Raw genomic sequence first — 12,899 nt, forward strand, 5'->3', positions numbered from 1 at the left:
TCACTTCTAGAGGCATAATTTCTCATCAAAGATCTGCTCTACTTGCTCTATATAATTGTTTTCTCCTCAAATCATGTAATTTTCAGGTTATATGAATGTAAAACATTTGGGGGGGCAATATTAAATTAAATGGGCTGGTATGTGCGTGTGTTTTTTGAATGTGTGAGTGTGCACGCGTACAGAAGTGTAGAGAACAGATGTTAATCTCTTACATTATGCCCAGGGGCAGTGTGATGGCTTTTTAGGTGTGTACCAGGGCTGTGGGCACGGGGCTTTGTGTTTGTGTGGCAAGCAGTTTGCCCACTGAGTCATTCATTGCCTTAGTCAGTGTTCTATTGCTGTGAAGAGACACCATGACCACGGCAGCTCTAATAAAGGAATATTTAATTGGGGCTGGCTTCCAGTTCAGAGGTTTAGCCCATTACCATCATGGCGAGAAGGCGTCAGGCAGGCCAACACCGTGCTGGAGCAAGAGCTGCGGGTTCTACACCTGCATCCACAGGCAGGAGGAACAGGGAGGGACAAGAGCCTGGCTTCAGCTTCTGAAACCCCAAAGCCCACCCCCAGTGCATACTTCCTCCAAGGCCACGCCTCCCGATCCCTGTCAGGTTGCAGGACTCCAACCCTCCAAATATATGAGCCGATGGAGGACAATCTTATGCAAGCCACCACAAGCATCGCCCAATTCAGTGTTCTTAATTGTAAGTTAAACAAATAAACATGAACAGTTAAGTTAGAAAGTGCTGTGAAATACTAATCTCTTAAACCGTAAAGCCAGACAAGGTGATTGAGACGGTGAAAAATCAACTGAGTTCATTCAAACTACGTATTACCTGATTCATTCTAGATACGGAAGGGGACGGCGACAAGCCCATTTCACCCACAATAACCGTGTTCCTGCTGCCTGTGGATGCAGGATTGACAGCATGTGAGGCCCTGCCAGACCCTGAATTTCACAGCCTGGGGTGCGGAGCACCGCACAGCCGCACCCACAGCTTATTTCTGCATGCAAACCATTTCTAACGCTTTTATTTGACGTTATCAAACCTGTTAGCACCCTTCTTAGAAAGCATGTGAGGATAGTTTCTGGTCAGGGTGCTCGGGCGCTCCTCTGGAGACTACAGAAAGCAGTAGAGGTCGGCCTCTCGGCTGCGCAGCTTTATCAGGGTCCCCGGGTGGAACATGAGGTCCACGATGTACTCTTCTGGTGGGGGCAGGTTCCCGATCACGCCCTTCCTAGCCTCGTTCACCAGTTTCACTTCGTTCCACGCTCGGCTGTATTCACCACGCACCAGGCTGCAGCCCACCCCGATTTTATCAGCCAGTGCCTGAGGGTAGGAACAAGAAAACCACGGGGCTCAGGGCCATAGGCAAGCATGTGGGGGAGAGACACTTAGTGGGAGAAGACCCTTGGGAGAGACTTTAAACAGGCAAGCAAAGAAAATGTTTGACGGGACGCTGGAAAACGGACAGCAGTGTGATAGGAGCCGTACATGGGCTGTCCCTGCCGGCTCGCCATCTGTAGAATCAGTGTGTACAGGAGTGTCCTGGGAAAGGACACTTCAGCAAGTTAATGCAATAGAGCACAGGATGGTTGGAGGGGAGCTATCCCAGAGCTCCACCCATGCATCCACTGCTTGGTGTTGGACCACAGTAGGCAGTGAGATTGCAAAGTCTCATTCCCAGGCAGTCTGTTGTGCAATGTAAAAGACACCGTGGGGCAGGAGGCCCCAAACTGCAGCTACTTCACTGCAGGCTGTCACTCCAGGGTGCCCTGATTTGTCTCTGATTTTGAGGTGTTTTTTTTTCTTTTAAGTGAAGAGGAGTGAGGTACAACTGAGGACCTCCAAGACCAAGCTCTCAGCTCAAAGGAGGTTCATTTGCCCCAGAGGGACAGAGAGCAGGGAATAAGAGACAAAAAACGGGAGATAGAGGACAAGGGGGGGGGGGGTATTTGTCTCAGAGCAGGACAAAACACAGACATGGCCCATAGGCAGACGGCAGTTTATAAAGGTGTTAGGATGGGGTGTTTAACTTTAATTGGGCATGTTAACTAGGTGAGCCAGACAAGGCTTTTGGTTGCTGGACTTCAATACTTCGCTATCTGGGCCTTGGTGTCGGCCTCAGGAGGAGGACGTAGACAAATAAGGGCACCTTGGTGGTTAGCTTCAGGGGTGAAATTGAACAGTTTTCATTAAGGCAGAAGGGATGAGGCAGGAGGTCAAGGCCTGCCAGAGCCGTGGCTGCCATGCTTGGGCTGGCTAGAGTCCCTTCATTAAAGTAATTTAGAAACTTCTCAGCTGTTCCACAATGAATAAGAGGCCTGGTTATCCTGCCCGGGTTTGCACCGCCACTTAGCCCTGCTGCTTACTGACTAGTGACCATAAGCCAAGGGATTTGCCGCCCAGGCTTCCATTTCTACCCCTGTGAGTTGGGGGAAAGCATGGAACCTTGATGCTTGTATGATGAACTGCCAGGTGCCAACTCCCAGGAGGAAGTACTCGACAAAGGCTGAGTTACACCCAGGAGGAGAACTGTGCTTTAGTAGTGGGTGCACTCACATATTAATTGAGTGTACTGGAGTTGCAATGACTGCCCCAATCTGCATAGTTTGGAGTGGGCCAAAATAATAAAGACTTGTGGTCATGTTCAGGTTTTGATTTTGATTCCCTTTGTCCTGTGGCTGAGGATGGCCTGGAAAGCAGTGACCAGAGAACAAACACTATCAAGATCTATCGCCCTTATAGTCCAGTGGGACACAAGGACTGCGCCTGTGACTTTCTCCAGTGTGAAACTGGTATGACTCTATTTCCTGTTCAAGGACTTTGAATAGCCCCAACTGTTGTTATCCCGCATTTTTAGATTGAAGCCGAGGGCATTTACTTTCTCAAGGTCACTGCAGATAGTGATCTAAAAAGGGGAACCAGACATCTACCTCCAGGGTACTTGCAGCCTTGAGGCACTCTTGTGAGCTGGTGAGCTTTGTGTCTGAAAAGCTGTTTTCCTCATCTGTTTTTCAAGACAGGGTTTCTCTGTGTCACCTTGCCTGTCCTGGACTCTCTTTGTAGACCAGGCTGGCCTCAAATTCACAGAGATCTGTCTGCCTCTGCCTCCCCGGAGTGCTGGGATTACAGGTGTGTGCCACCACTCACTGGCTAAGACCACACTCTCGGAAGCCTCACATTTTCCCAGTGCTGAGTCTCGGTGACTGGTGCTATCTTCTCGCTTGCCCTGTCCAGGACATGGAGATCAGCCTTCTCTTCCCAGGCTTCCTCCCCCACCACATTCAGGCAACTGCCAAGCCCTTTTGGTTGTTAATCTGAAATCTTCCCAGCTCCATCCTCTTTCCACATGGAGCAATTCATCCCGAGTATGAGCCACTTGTGCTTGCTATGCAGCCACCTTCTAATGCTTGTCCTGCCTCTAGTCTTGTGTCTGTTCTGATCCATTCCCCAGGCCCAGCCTGAGCTTCCAAAATCACATACACACACACACACACACACACACACACACACACACACACACACACGAACACACTACACACACACACACACACATACACCACCACACATCACACACACACCACACACCACCACACACACACACACACACACACACGCATACACACACATGCACACATACACACCATTGATGTTTTTAGTGGTTACTCAAATTTTAGGGTCATGTACAGACTCATCTGATGCTTTGTATCAGGCCTGCAAAATGTACCCACTCTCTTTCTCTTCCTCCCATTCCCTCTCCTACTTTCTATCAAAAAGGACAGCAGATTCTCATAGCAGGATTATTTTATGTGTAGATGTTTATATATTTATTTATCTCTCTTGCTCTCTCTCTGTGCGCACATTATCACAAACATTTCAAATTAAATAAATATAAATGCAAAGATTAATGTTATTAAGTTAAATGTTAGTAATGGACACAGTCAGATGAGATAAAGACAAAACTTTTTAACTTAATAGAAATGAGGCAAAAATATTTTAAATACCTTGAAAAGCAAAGCTCGATGATAAAAGATTCCTTTCTTGATATATCCAATTGGTATAACATTGGATTTCAGTTGAAATTTCAACTCACTTATATGAAGCTCCCAGCTGAAATCAGATAGCTTCTCTTTTGGAATCTTACCACCCATTTTATCAGCCACATACCTGTGCCCATTAGAGTGAGATAAAAAAAACAGTCAGTTTTAATCACTTACTTTGGATGTTTTGTGTATAGTTCTTATTTGCTCTACTTAAAACATGTATTTGCAGGGAAAAAGTCATCCTGCTTACTGCACTGAGACAATCATAAACACATATATAAGCTGAAATCCTGGTGATTAAATTCAACACAAAGAAGATGATGAGTGCTAGGATCCCAATAGATATAGTGTAGGCCAAATGACTATCAAACTAAACGTAAATGCACTTTTAAGGTTTTATCTTACTGTTGAACAGTGTTGTGTTTTAGTCTGAAAGTGAAGGCATTTACTAACTGGTAGGCTTTCTTCTTTCAAGGAATTTAAACTCAAAAGCCAGAGGAACCCAGTCAAATTTCCCATTAGACTCATGGACAGTTTCAAATATCAAGAAAAAAAAAAGACCTATTATTTTGTGACAAAATCTCAGTATGTGGCCCAGGCTGGCCCCAGTCCTGTGGTGCTCCTCCTGCCTCCTTCTTCTAAAGACTGTGCTTATACCATTGTATACACTGATGTAGCCTAGTGCAAATTTAATAGTTTTTTAAATTGTAGAATTCATCTTTATAATTAAGAAATCTATGGCATCACATAACACATCAAAGAAGAGTGGAAGAGGAGAAGGAGGAAGAAAAAAATGCATGAGGGAGTAGCAGATGTGTAGGAGATGATGAAATTGGAATACTTTGGTTTTGAGGGTTTTTTCCCCCAAATAGTAAGATCTTGTAATAATGATGTCAATAAATACATCTCTAAAAATTCTCCATAACTAAGAACATATTTAGGGGTGGGTGGGAAAAAAACTGAAAATTTAAAGGGAAGATTGGCCTTTAGCTGTGCTATGAGGAAAATTGTCTTAAAACCCCCACGTACAAGAACAACAATAGCAAACAAACAAAAAACCAAAACAAATAAACCAAAACAAAGGAAAACCCCAAAGCTAAACAAAACTAAAGCAAGCAATGAGGAAAGGAGGTGGAGTGGAGCTGTCAGTCCACCTGCAGCCTGTCGTGTGGTGGGACCTCTGCCACTGTCTGACTTGTTATCCTCGGTTCACCTTTGGGAAAAAATAGTGATTCGGAAGTGATGAGGAGAACCTCCGCTGGGAACCCGGTGTTGGGAAGAACTGGACAAATGTTCACAGGACTCGAATGAGAGTTCTGCCTGAGTCATCCCATCTCAAGGACATGGGAGGGAAATCCTTCTAGACTGAAACGCCCTCTTTCTCACCGTGTCCGGCAGCTGTGAGTCTTGTAATTGTTGCTTCCAGGTCTGAGGAGTGCTACCGGACTCTCACCTGGAGTGGATAGGGCTCCCAAAGAGGCTACAGCTGTTGCTGGAGCCAGCCCGTCCCCCGCTGGGTCCTGTCAATCATGGATCCCATGCCCCACCCCCTACCGTGCTTCTAGTCATTTCTGGTTCCATACAGCCCATAAGAGACCTGCTCAGGGCCTCAGCCTCTTCAGTGGAAGGAGCCCAAACACGAATGAAGAGGGCAACTTCCGAGGCTTACACAGAGCTCTGCTCTGCTCAGCAGCAATTCTCAGAATGGCCACAGCCCACTCCAGCAAACGCACTGGCAGACACCCATGATTAAAAAAAAAGTTGTTTATTTGTGTTTAAAAAACAAAACAACAACAAAAACAACAGAGGTGTTTAGAGAGAACTAACAGTAGGATGGCTTTTAATTATGAGGGCCGTGTACACTCAAGGAGTGATTTAATTTTGAAACACAGATTCACTCACAAACACTCTAAGATCATACCAAAGATGCCTTTCTACAGCTTAGCTAGGGGGGAAAAAGCAGATGTTTGTCTCTAAGCAACTTCAGCTCTGATTCTTCACAGAAATGTAGGAGAGCTCCTATAATTCATTGCACTTCTGCTGCAGAGGCACCATAAACCACTGCGGTTTATTTTGTTGGTTTTATTTTAAATTAACTTTAATTAAAAGCAAACCACTAATACTTTAAAAATTCAGAAATTAAAATTAATACACAGAGAGAGAAAGAAGAAGAGGAAGAGGAGGAGAGGGAGGAGGAGAAGAGGGAAGAGAAAGAGGAGGAGGAGGAAGAGAAGGAGAGGGAGGGGCAGTGACTCACTTGGCAAGGGCCTCAATCTGTTCCCTAATGTTGACGATGGGCAGTATTGATTTGGTCACCTCGTACACATACACACAGAACTCAGGGTCAGAAGGCGGGTACCATTCTTTGTCGGGGCTGCCTTCTGTCAGTTTGGGCACTGCCAGGACCTCTTCTTCCTCTTTCACTTTTTCTTCTTCTTTTTTCCCTCTCCCTTTCCTTTGAGAGTAAACAATAATAAAACCCAATATCCAGTCAATCAAGTGACCAAACACCAACTACTCAGAGGAATAAGGAGCACTCAATCGGGGAGGGAAACTAATTAGAACAAAATACAATGACAAATATGTATGAAAATGCCCTGATAAAGCATGTTATTTTGTATGCTATATTAAAAGTTAATTTGAATAATAAAAAAACCCTAGAGACAACTCCAATGTCCCTCGGCTAGAGATAGGTATACAGTGGTAAGCCCGTAACATTGAAATACTTGTTAAGAATAAAAAGGAATAAACCACTAGTGCACAAAACTATTTGGAAGCATCTCACAGGCACTAGTCTGGGTGGAAAACATCAGCATCAGGTGTAACACACCAATGACCCCATAAAATCAATCTTGGCTGGAGCTGGTAGCCCATGCCTTTAATGCCAGTGCTTAGAGGCCAGAGGGGTTACTTTGCCAGCTTTTGCCAAGGGATGGCACTAGCTGAGAGGGCCAGAGAAGAACTGACAGGAGCGCCAGTGACTATCCTCTAGCTGATGTTTTTTTTAAGATTTATTTGTTTATTTATTTATTTGAGTGTTTTATCTGTATGTATACCTGCAGGCCAGGAGAGGGCATCAAGTCACGTTATAGATGGTTGTGAGCCTTGTGAGCCACCATGTGGTTGCTGGAGATTGAACTTAGGACCTTTGGAGGAGCAGACAGTGCTCTTAAACCACTGAGCCATCTCTCCAGCCCCCCTAGCTAGTGTTTTTTTTGTTGCTCTAGTAAACACTGTGACCCAAAACAATTTTTGGTCAGGGAAGAAAGGGGGTTATTTCAGCAAATTTCTCAGGTGACATGCCATCATGGAGCAATGAAAGTCAGGACAGGAGCTTGAGGCAGGAACTAAAGCACAAGCCACGGAGGAGTGCTGCTCACTGGCTTGCTCCTCGTGGCTTGCTTAGCCTCCTTTCTTACACAGCCCAGGACCACCAGCTGAGGGATGGAATGGCCCACAGCTGGCTGGGTCCTTCAACATCAATCACTAATTGACAAACAAAACAGAACCCAGAGACTTGCTTCCAGGTCCAACTGCTTGGGGTTTTTTTCAATTAAGGTGCCCTCTTCCCAGATGGCTCAAGCTGACAGAAAAACAACTAAGGCATCCTCTGAGAGGTAGGGGAGATCTCCCTAGGTTGTTTCCGCAGCCCCTTGCAAGAGATTCACCCAACCTTGAAGGATGCAAGAGTCTCCGGTAAGGCTCGCCCTTCCTACTTCATAGCTACCAAGACTCCAACAGCCCCTCTTTGTGTTTTTTAGCTTTGGTAAGTCTTTACCTTAATAGCTGCTGATGGGCAAGTGTGAGACACTGTTAAGGCAGACAAGCCTTTGGTGAACCCACACTCATGTGGGGACAGATCAAGAGGTCTGCCCAAATACACCTGGATGGGGTTGGGAAGAGGTATCTCAGAATGAATGAAAGGAGGAACTCCAAGGGAGTCCAGGTAGGTCCCAGTGGGGCAGTGTGGGTTGCCTAGTGTCTCTCTGTTCAACCCCAGACCTCTTCCCCATGCCTCTAGTACCAAGTCTCAAAACTGGCAGTAGCTTTAAGGGGCGGGGATTCGAAGTGCTTCTATTTCTAGCACCACCCTCCCCTTTCTGACTGACCTTAATTCTACACTTCAATTTTCCTCGAAGGATTTTGTCAGTTAGTCACTATTTTTATGTAAATAAACATATCGATTTTAAGGTAAAGGAACCGATGCTTTAGCTAAACACTCTACACCCTTCCTTGTATGCACCGATGCAGATCTCCTGTTCTGGAGACTAGGCTCGCACAATATTAAGATGAAACATTCAGTATCTAATTGACAAAGGACTTAGTTTATTCCAGAGTCAAATAAGCCAAGAATGTGGGGCTAACCTGGGGCAAGAAGGAGCAGCACCAAGTTAAGTAATTCTCAAGTATTGGGTTTATGTTTCAATGACGCAAACTAGGGGTGGGAATTCTTTATTGTTACCTATTACTACCCAAGGGAGGAGGAACAAATCAACTGAAATACACGCAAATTTTCCTTTTAAATATTTTGAAAAAAGAAATCAAAGATTCCTTCCATTTCTTTTACTAAGTACAAACCATGTTTCTCCCCTAACCCCATTTCTTTATAGACAGGTAGCCCAGGCTGGCCTCCAACTCTCTATGAAGCCTAGGATAAGTCTGAACTGCTTCCTGGGTGCCCGGACTGCAGGTGGGCGCCACCATGATGTGTTTATGTTCTACTGGGGCTTAAACCCAGCAATCTCTGCATACTAGGCAGGCACATCACCCATGGAGCCATCTCCCTAAACCCAAATAGAACTTTAGAATACATAAACCATAGGAGCACAAAGCATACTGTAGTTGTTCCAGCCATAAGAGCTATCTCTTTCTCCCTCTTTGAGTTTCTTCTGCGCTGAAAGGTAGGGGACAGAGCGAGAAAAGGAAGTGGGGAGAGGGCCATCAGGACAGGACACAGGTCCATGACCTGAAGAAGGTGACTCCCCCTCCCTCCCATCCCTATCAGGGGTCCGGTGGGCTGAGGGTATCAGTAGGTGAGGACAACTGCTGCCTCTATTGTCCTTTGTTGAAGGAAAGCAACTACTTGATGGTAGAAGTTACCAGGGTAATGTGACTAATCCAGAGACAGGAGACATTCTGGGTAAAAATTTCAAAGACAGCACAGAACAAAACCAAACTTAAGTTGCAACTCAGGATTTTTTACTCAATCAATGCTTAGGCTTCAAAAGTCAAACTTCCTTTGCAGGGCTAGGGCTCAAGGCCAGGTTTTGACACTTGCTAGGCAAAGCCACTTTAGGCCTGAGGGGTGGCTACTACACAGGAAAATTTATGTGCTAGGCTGTGGCTCAGTGTGAGCCCTTGTCCACCAGGGAGACCCCGTGATTCCATGACCAGCACAGAAAAAACAAAAGCCACATCTCTCTTGCAGCATAATTACGAGTTGTCATGCTTGTAACTGGGAGGAGAAGAAACTAACGAATTTCCTACCTGGAGCCTTTCTCTTTGGCGGTACCTCTGCTGATGACAGTGTTTCGTCCTGATGTAGGCTCTGATTTTTCTTCTGTAGGGGATCCAAATCCAGCACTAAAACGAAAACTATTTTTCTTTTTTGTCATTTGAAAAGAACACAGCTTGTTCTAGTCTTGTTAACCGCAGCCACAGGTTACATTTTAAAGATAATTATCATTAAAAGGTCCCTTTTCTCCCATTATGATTGGGTTCAGTCACCCAATAGCCAGGGCCTATTCCATCCATAATTTAGGAAAACTCAACCCCAACTGCAGGATCTTTGCCACATCAGTTTACAAAACAATTATGCACATAAATCACCATAAGAGGAAACAAAAACAAACCCCCCAAACTTCGTCTCTAGGTGGGGTTGGTTGAGCATCGATAAAGTATGTTCTTACCTGGCCTTCTCTTTGCTTGCCCTTCTTAAGGAAGATGAAGAAGAAATGCTTCGTCCATAGCCAATTTCTGATGATTTATCCTCCATAGACGGAGGTGGAGAGCTAAAACGTTATACATTTGAAGTAAGGTACAAACTAAAATCCATCAACACTGACTTTGTCCTATAAAACATACTTCCTGGGAAAGTCATATTTGCAGAAGACTTTCAATGGTGCCAGACTATTTTTTAAAAACCACCAAGGAGAGGTGAAGACAAAAATAAAGTAAAAACTTTCCCCGGGCATGAACAGGAAATACTTGTATGAAATACATATCATGTTGGTAATATATAGATATACAGGTTCATAGAATTTTTTAAAATATCTTTTAAATTAAAAAAAAAATATTATCACTGACAAAGCATTGGTTTTGATCTTCTCTAACATATAAATCATGCCTAGTGGTGCCCACCTGTAATCCACTCAGGGATGGAGGAGGAAATTCAAGGTTGTCCTCAGCTACAGGAGGAGTCTGAAGCAAGTTTGTGCCACAAGCGATCCAGTTTAAAAAGCCAAACATTTGGAAGCCAGCATGGTGATACATGCCTTTAATTTTTAACATTTTAGAGGCAGAGGCAGGTAGATATCTATGACTTCAAGGCCAATCTGTACTACATAGTGAGTTCCAGGCCAACCAGAAGTACATAGTGAGACTCCGTTTGTTTTGGGTTTTTCTGTTTTTTGTTTTTGTTTGTTTTTAAATGAAGCTTTAATTTTTACTTCTACCATTTATTTATCTTAAAGAAAAATTGATGGGTGGTCATTGCATGCTATTACACATTTTTGGAGACTTGTCAATATTTTCTACACTTTACATTCTTTGATTATTTTCCCAAATCCATTGGAAATTGCTAACATGGAGTCAAATGAAAATATAGGTTATTCCATAGCAGGCTGCGTTAATGGTCTAGCCCTTACTTCTACAGTGTTAGATACATCTGGGAAGATACCCTACTGGGACCTTTTACCTACTTGTGTTTTGACAACCAAAAACTTCATGCTTTCCTCCCTGCAGAACCCCTACCCCAAAAACTCACATGTCAGATTTACTGTTGACTAATAACGTAGCTCGGTGATCATTCAGCTCCTGTAGGCAGAGTTCCTTCAGCGGTAAAAGTTTGGTGCCAGGATTTATCTGTGAGATAATGTGAGCACAAGGGTGGGTTCTCTGCACATGTTATAGTTTAAGCATGAGTGCTGATAGACAGGGATCTTGACAGTTTGAAGGGTCTAATTCCTTCATGTGCACACAGACTGCAGATAGATGCACACAGATGGCAAGTAGATGATAGATACAAAGACAGACAGATGATGATAAAAAGATAGATAGATAGATAGATAGATACAGATGGTGATAGAAAGATATATATTTGATCTGGAAGCTTGCGGACATACTCTCCTTTACACCCACATTCTTTGCTGTTTTGCCTTCAGCGATTCCATACCATAGCTGTTGTCACAGTCCCTTGGAAATAATTGTATCTAAAATCTATCTCAATACTCCAGGCAGGACTTTAGCTGTAAAACACCTATGGGCTGAAACTGATTTATCCAAGTGTTGCAGAGAAGCTAGGGCCGGAGGGGTGGCTCAGCACTTAAGAGCACTTGTTTCTCTTGAAGACGACCCAGGCTCAGTTCTGAGAACCTATGTGATATTTTACAACTGTTGTTAAAAAAAAAAAATCTGATGTTCTCTTCTGACCTTCTCAGGTACCAGGCACACACATGGTGCAGGCAAAATCCTCATGGACATCTTAACAGAGAGGGGAGGAATTTCCATAGGGTCCCACTTCTAGACAAAGAATCACAGGCATCTAGCTAATGACTACTGGGAGAAGGGGAATTAACCTCTCCCAGGGTGGGCACGCCTCCTTATTGGTTTCCAATGAAACCATGTATATACAAACAATAAAAATGGATTTAGCATGTTCTCTCACTCTTTGTTCATCTGTCAGTCCATCCACCCATCCATCCACCCATCTATCCATCCACCTATCCACCTATCCATCCATACATATACCCACCCACCCTTCCATCCATCCACCCCCCCAATGCCCCATCCATCCATCCATGCATCCATCCATCCACCCACCCATCCACCCATCTACCTACCCTTTCACCCATCTACCCACCCACTGACCCATCCGTCCACCCATCCATCTATCCATACACCCACCCACCCGTCCGTCCGCCCACCCACTCACTCACCCATCCATCCATCCATCCATCCACCCATTCATCCACCCATCCACCCACCCATCCATGCATATATATAAATATAAATATATATATATATATATATATATATGAAACAATAATGACCAGAGAAAAGAGGCTATGAACTCGAGAGTAAAAGGGCACTAGAGGAGTTGGAGTGTAATTGTGTCAGCCTGAAAGAAGAGGGCCGACTCCATCAGCTTCTTAGTCTCCTTGTGATCAAGTAATAGATTCCAGTCCCATCTAAGACCGTTTCCATGACCTATTAAAAAACAATGCAAAGCAATCCTCTACAACCAAAACAGATCCTATCATCCTACGGGGGCCCTGTTCCATTTCCCCTTGCATATTGAGGTCTTGTAGTGGTCCCCAAGAATCCCATGGTCTGAGTTCCTTTATCCACCTGAATTATGGGTAATACCATCTCTATTCTTCCCTCTTATCAGCTCAGCTCCCATGCAGGCCCATCCTGATACTCCTTACACATGCCAAGTACATTTCCTCTTATTCCTCCCTTATTCCTCTGCCCAGAAATTTCTTTCCCAAATAGCCCCCAATCTAACTTTCCCCACTCCATCCAAGATTTTATTCATACATTACGTTCAGTGAGGGCTGCCTAACCACCCTTTTGAAAATGGCAGATGTCAGCTCTAATACTTCATAGCTTTGCAGATGCCCTCCTGCCGACT

At 44.4% G+C, this 12,899-nt stretch overlaps 1 protein-coding gene across 1 annotated transcript in view; it reads right to left on the reverse strand.

The window, feature by feature from the left end:
- Positions 1 to 1,062: 1,062 nt before the first annotated feature.
- The window catches only part of Armc3 (armadillo repeat containing 3), a 90,999-nt gene continuing 79,162 nt past the window's right edge, over positions 1,063 to 12,899 (reverse strand). Inside the window, exons 14-19 of the mRNA XM_051151271.1 lie at positions 11,031 to 11,128; positions 9,955 to 10,056; positions 9,533 to 9,628; positions 6,303 to 6,500; positions 4,007 to 4,169; positions 1,063 to 1,328 (exon numbers count right to left, since the gene is read on the reverse strand). Coding sequence (XP_051007228.1) covers positions 1,119 to 1,328; positions 4,007 to 4,169; positions 6,303 to 6,500; positions 9,533 to 9,628; positions 9,955 to 10,056; positions 11,031 to 11,128 — 867 coding nt within the window. The 3' untranslated portion in view covers positions 1,063 to 1,118. The remainder of the gene's footprint in view (positions 1,329 to 4,006; positions 4,170 to 6,302; positions 6,501 to 9,532; positions 9,629 to 9,954; positions 10,057 to 11,030; positions 11,129 to 12,899) is intronic.

The sequence above is a fragment of the Acomys russatus genome, chromosome 9, assembly GCF_903995435.1.
Source record: "Acomys russatus chromosome 9, mAcoRus1.1, whole genome shotgun sequence".
Lineage (NCBI taxonomy): Eukaryota > Metazoa > Chordata > Mammalia > Rodentia > Muridae > Acomys > Acomys russatus.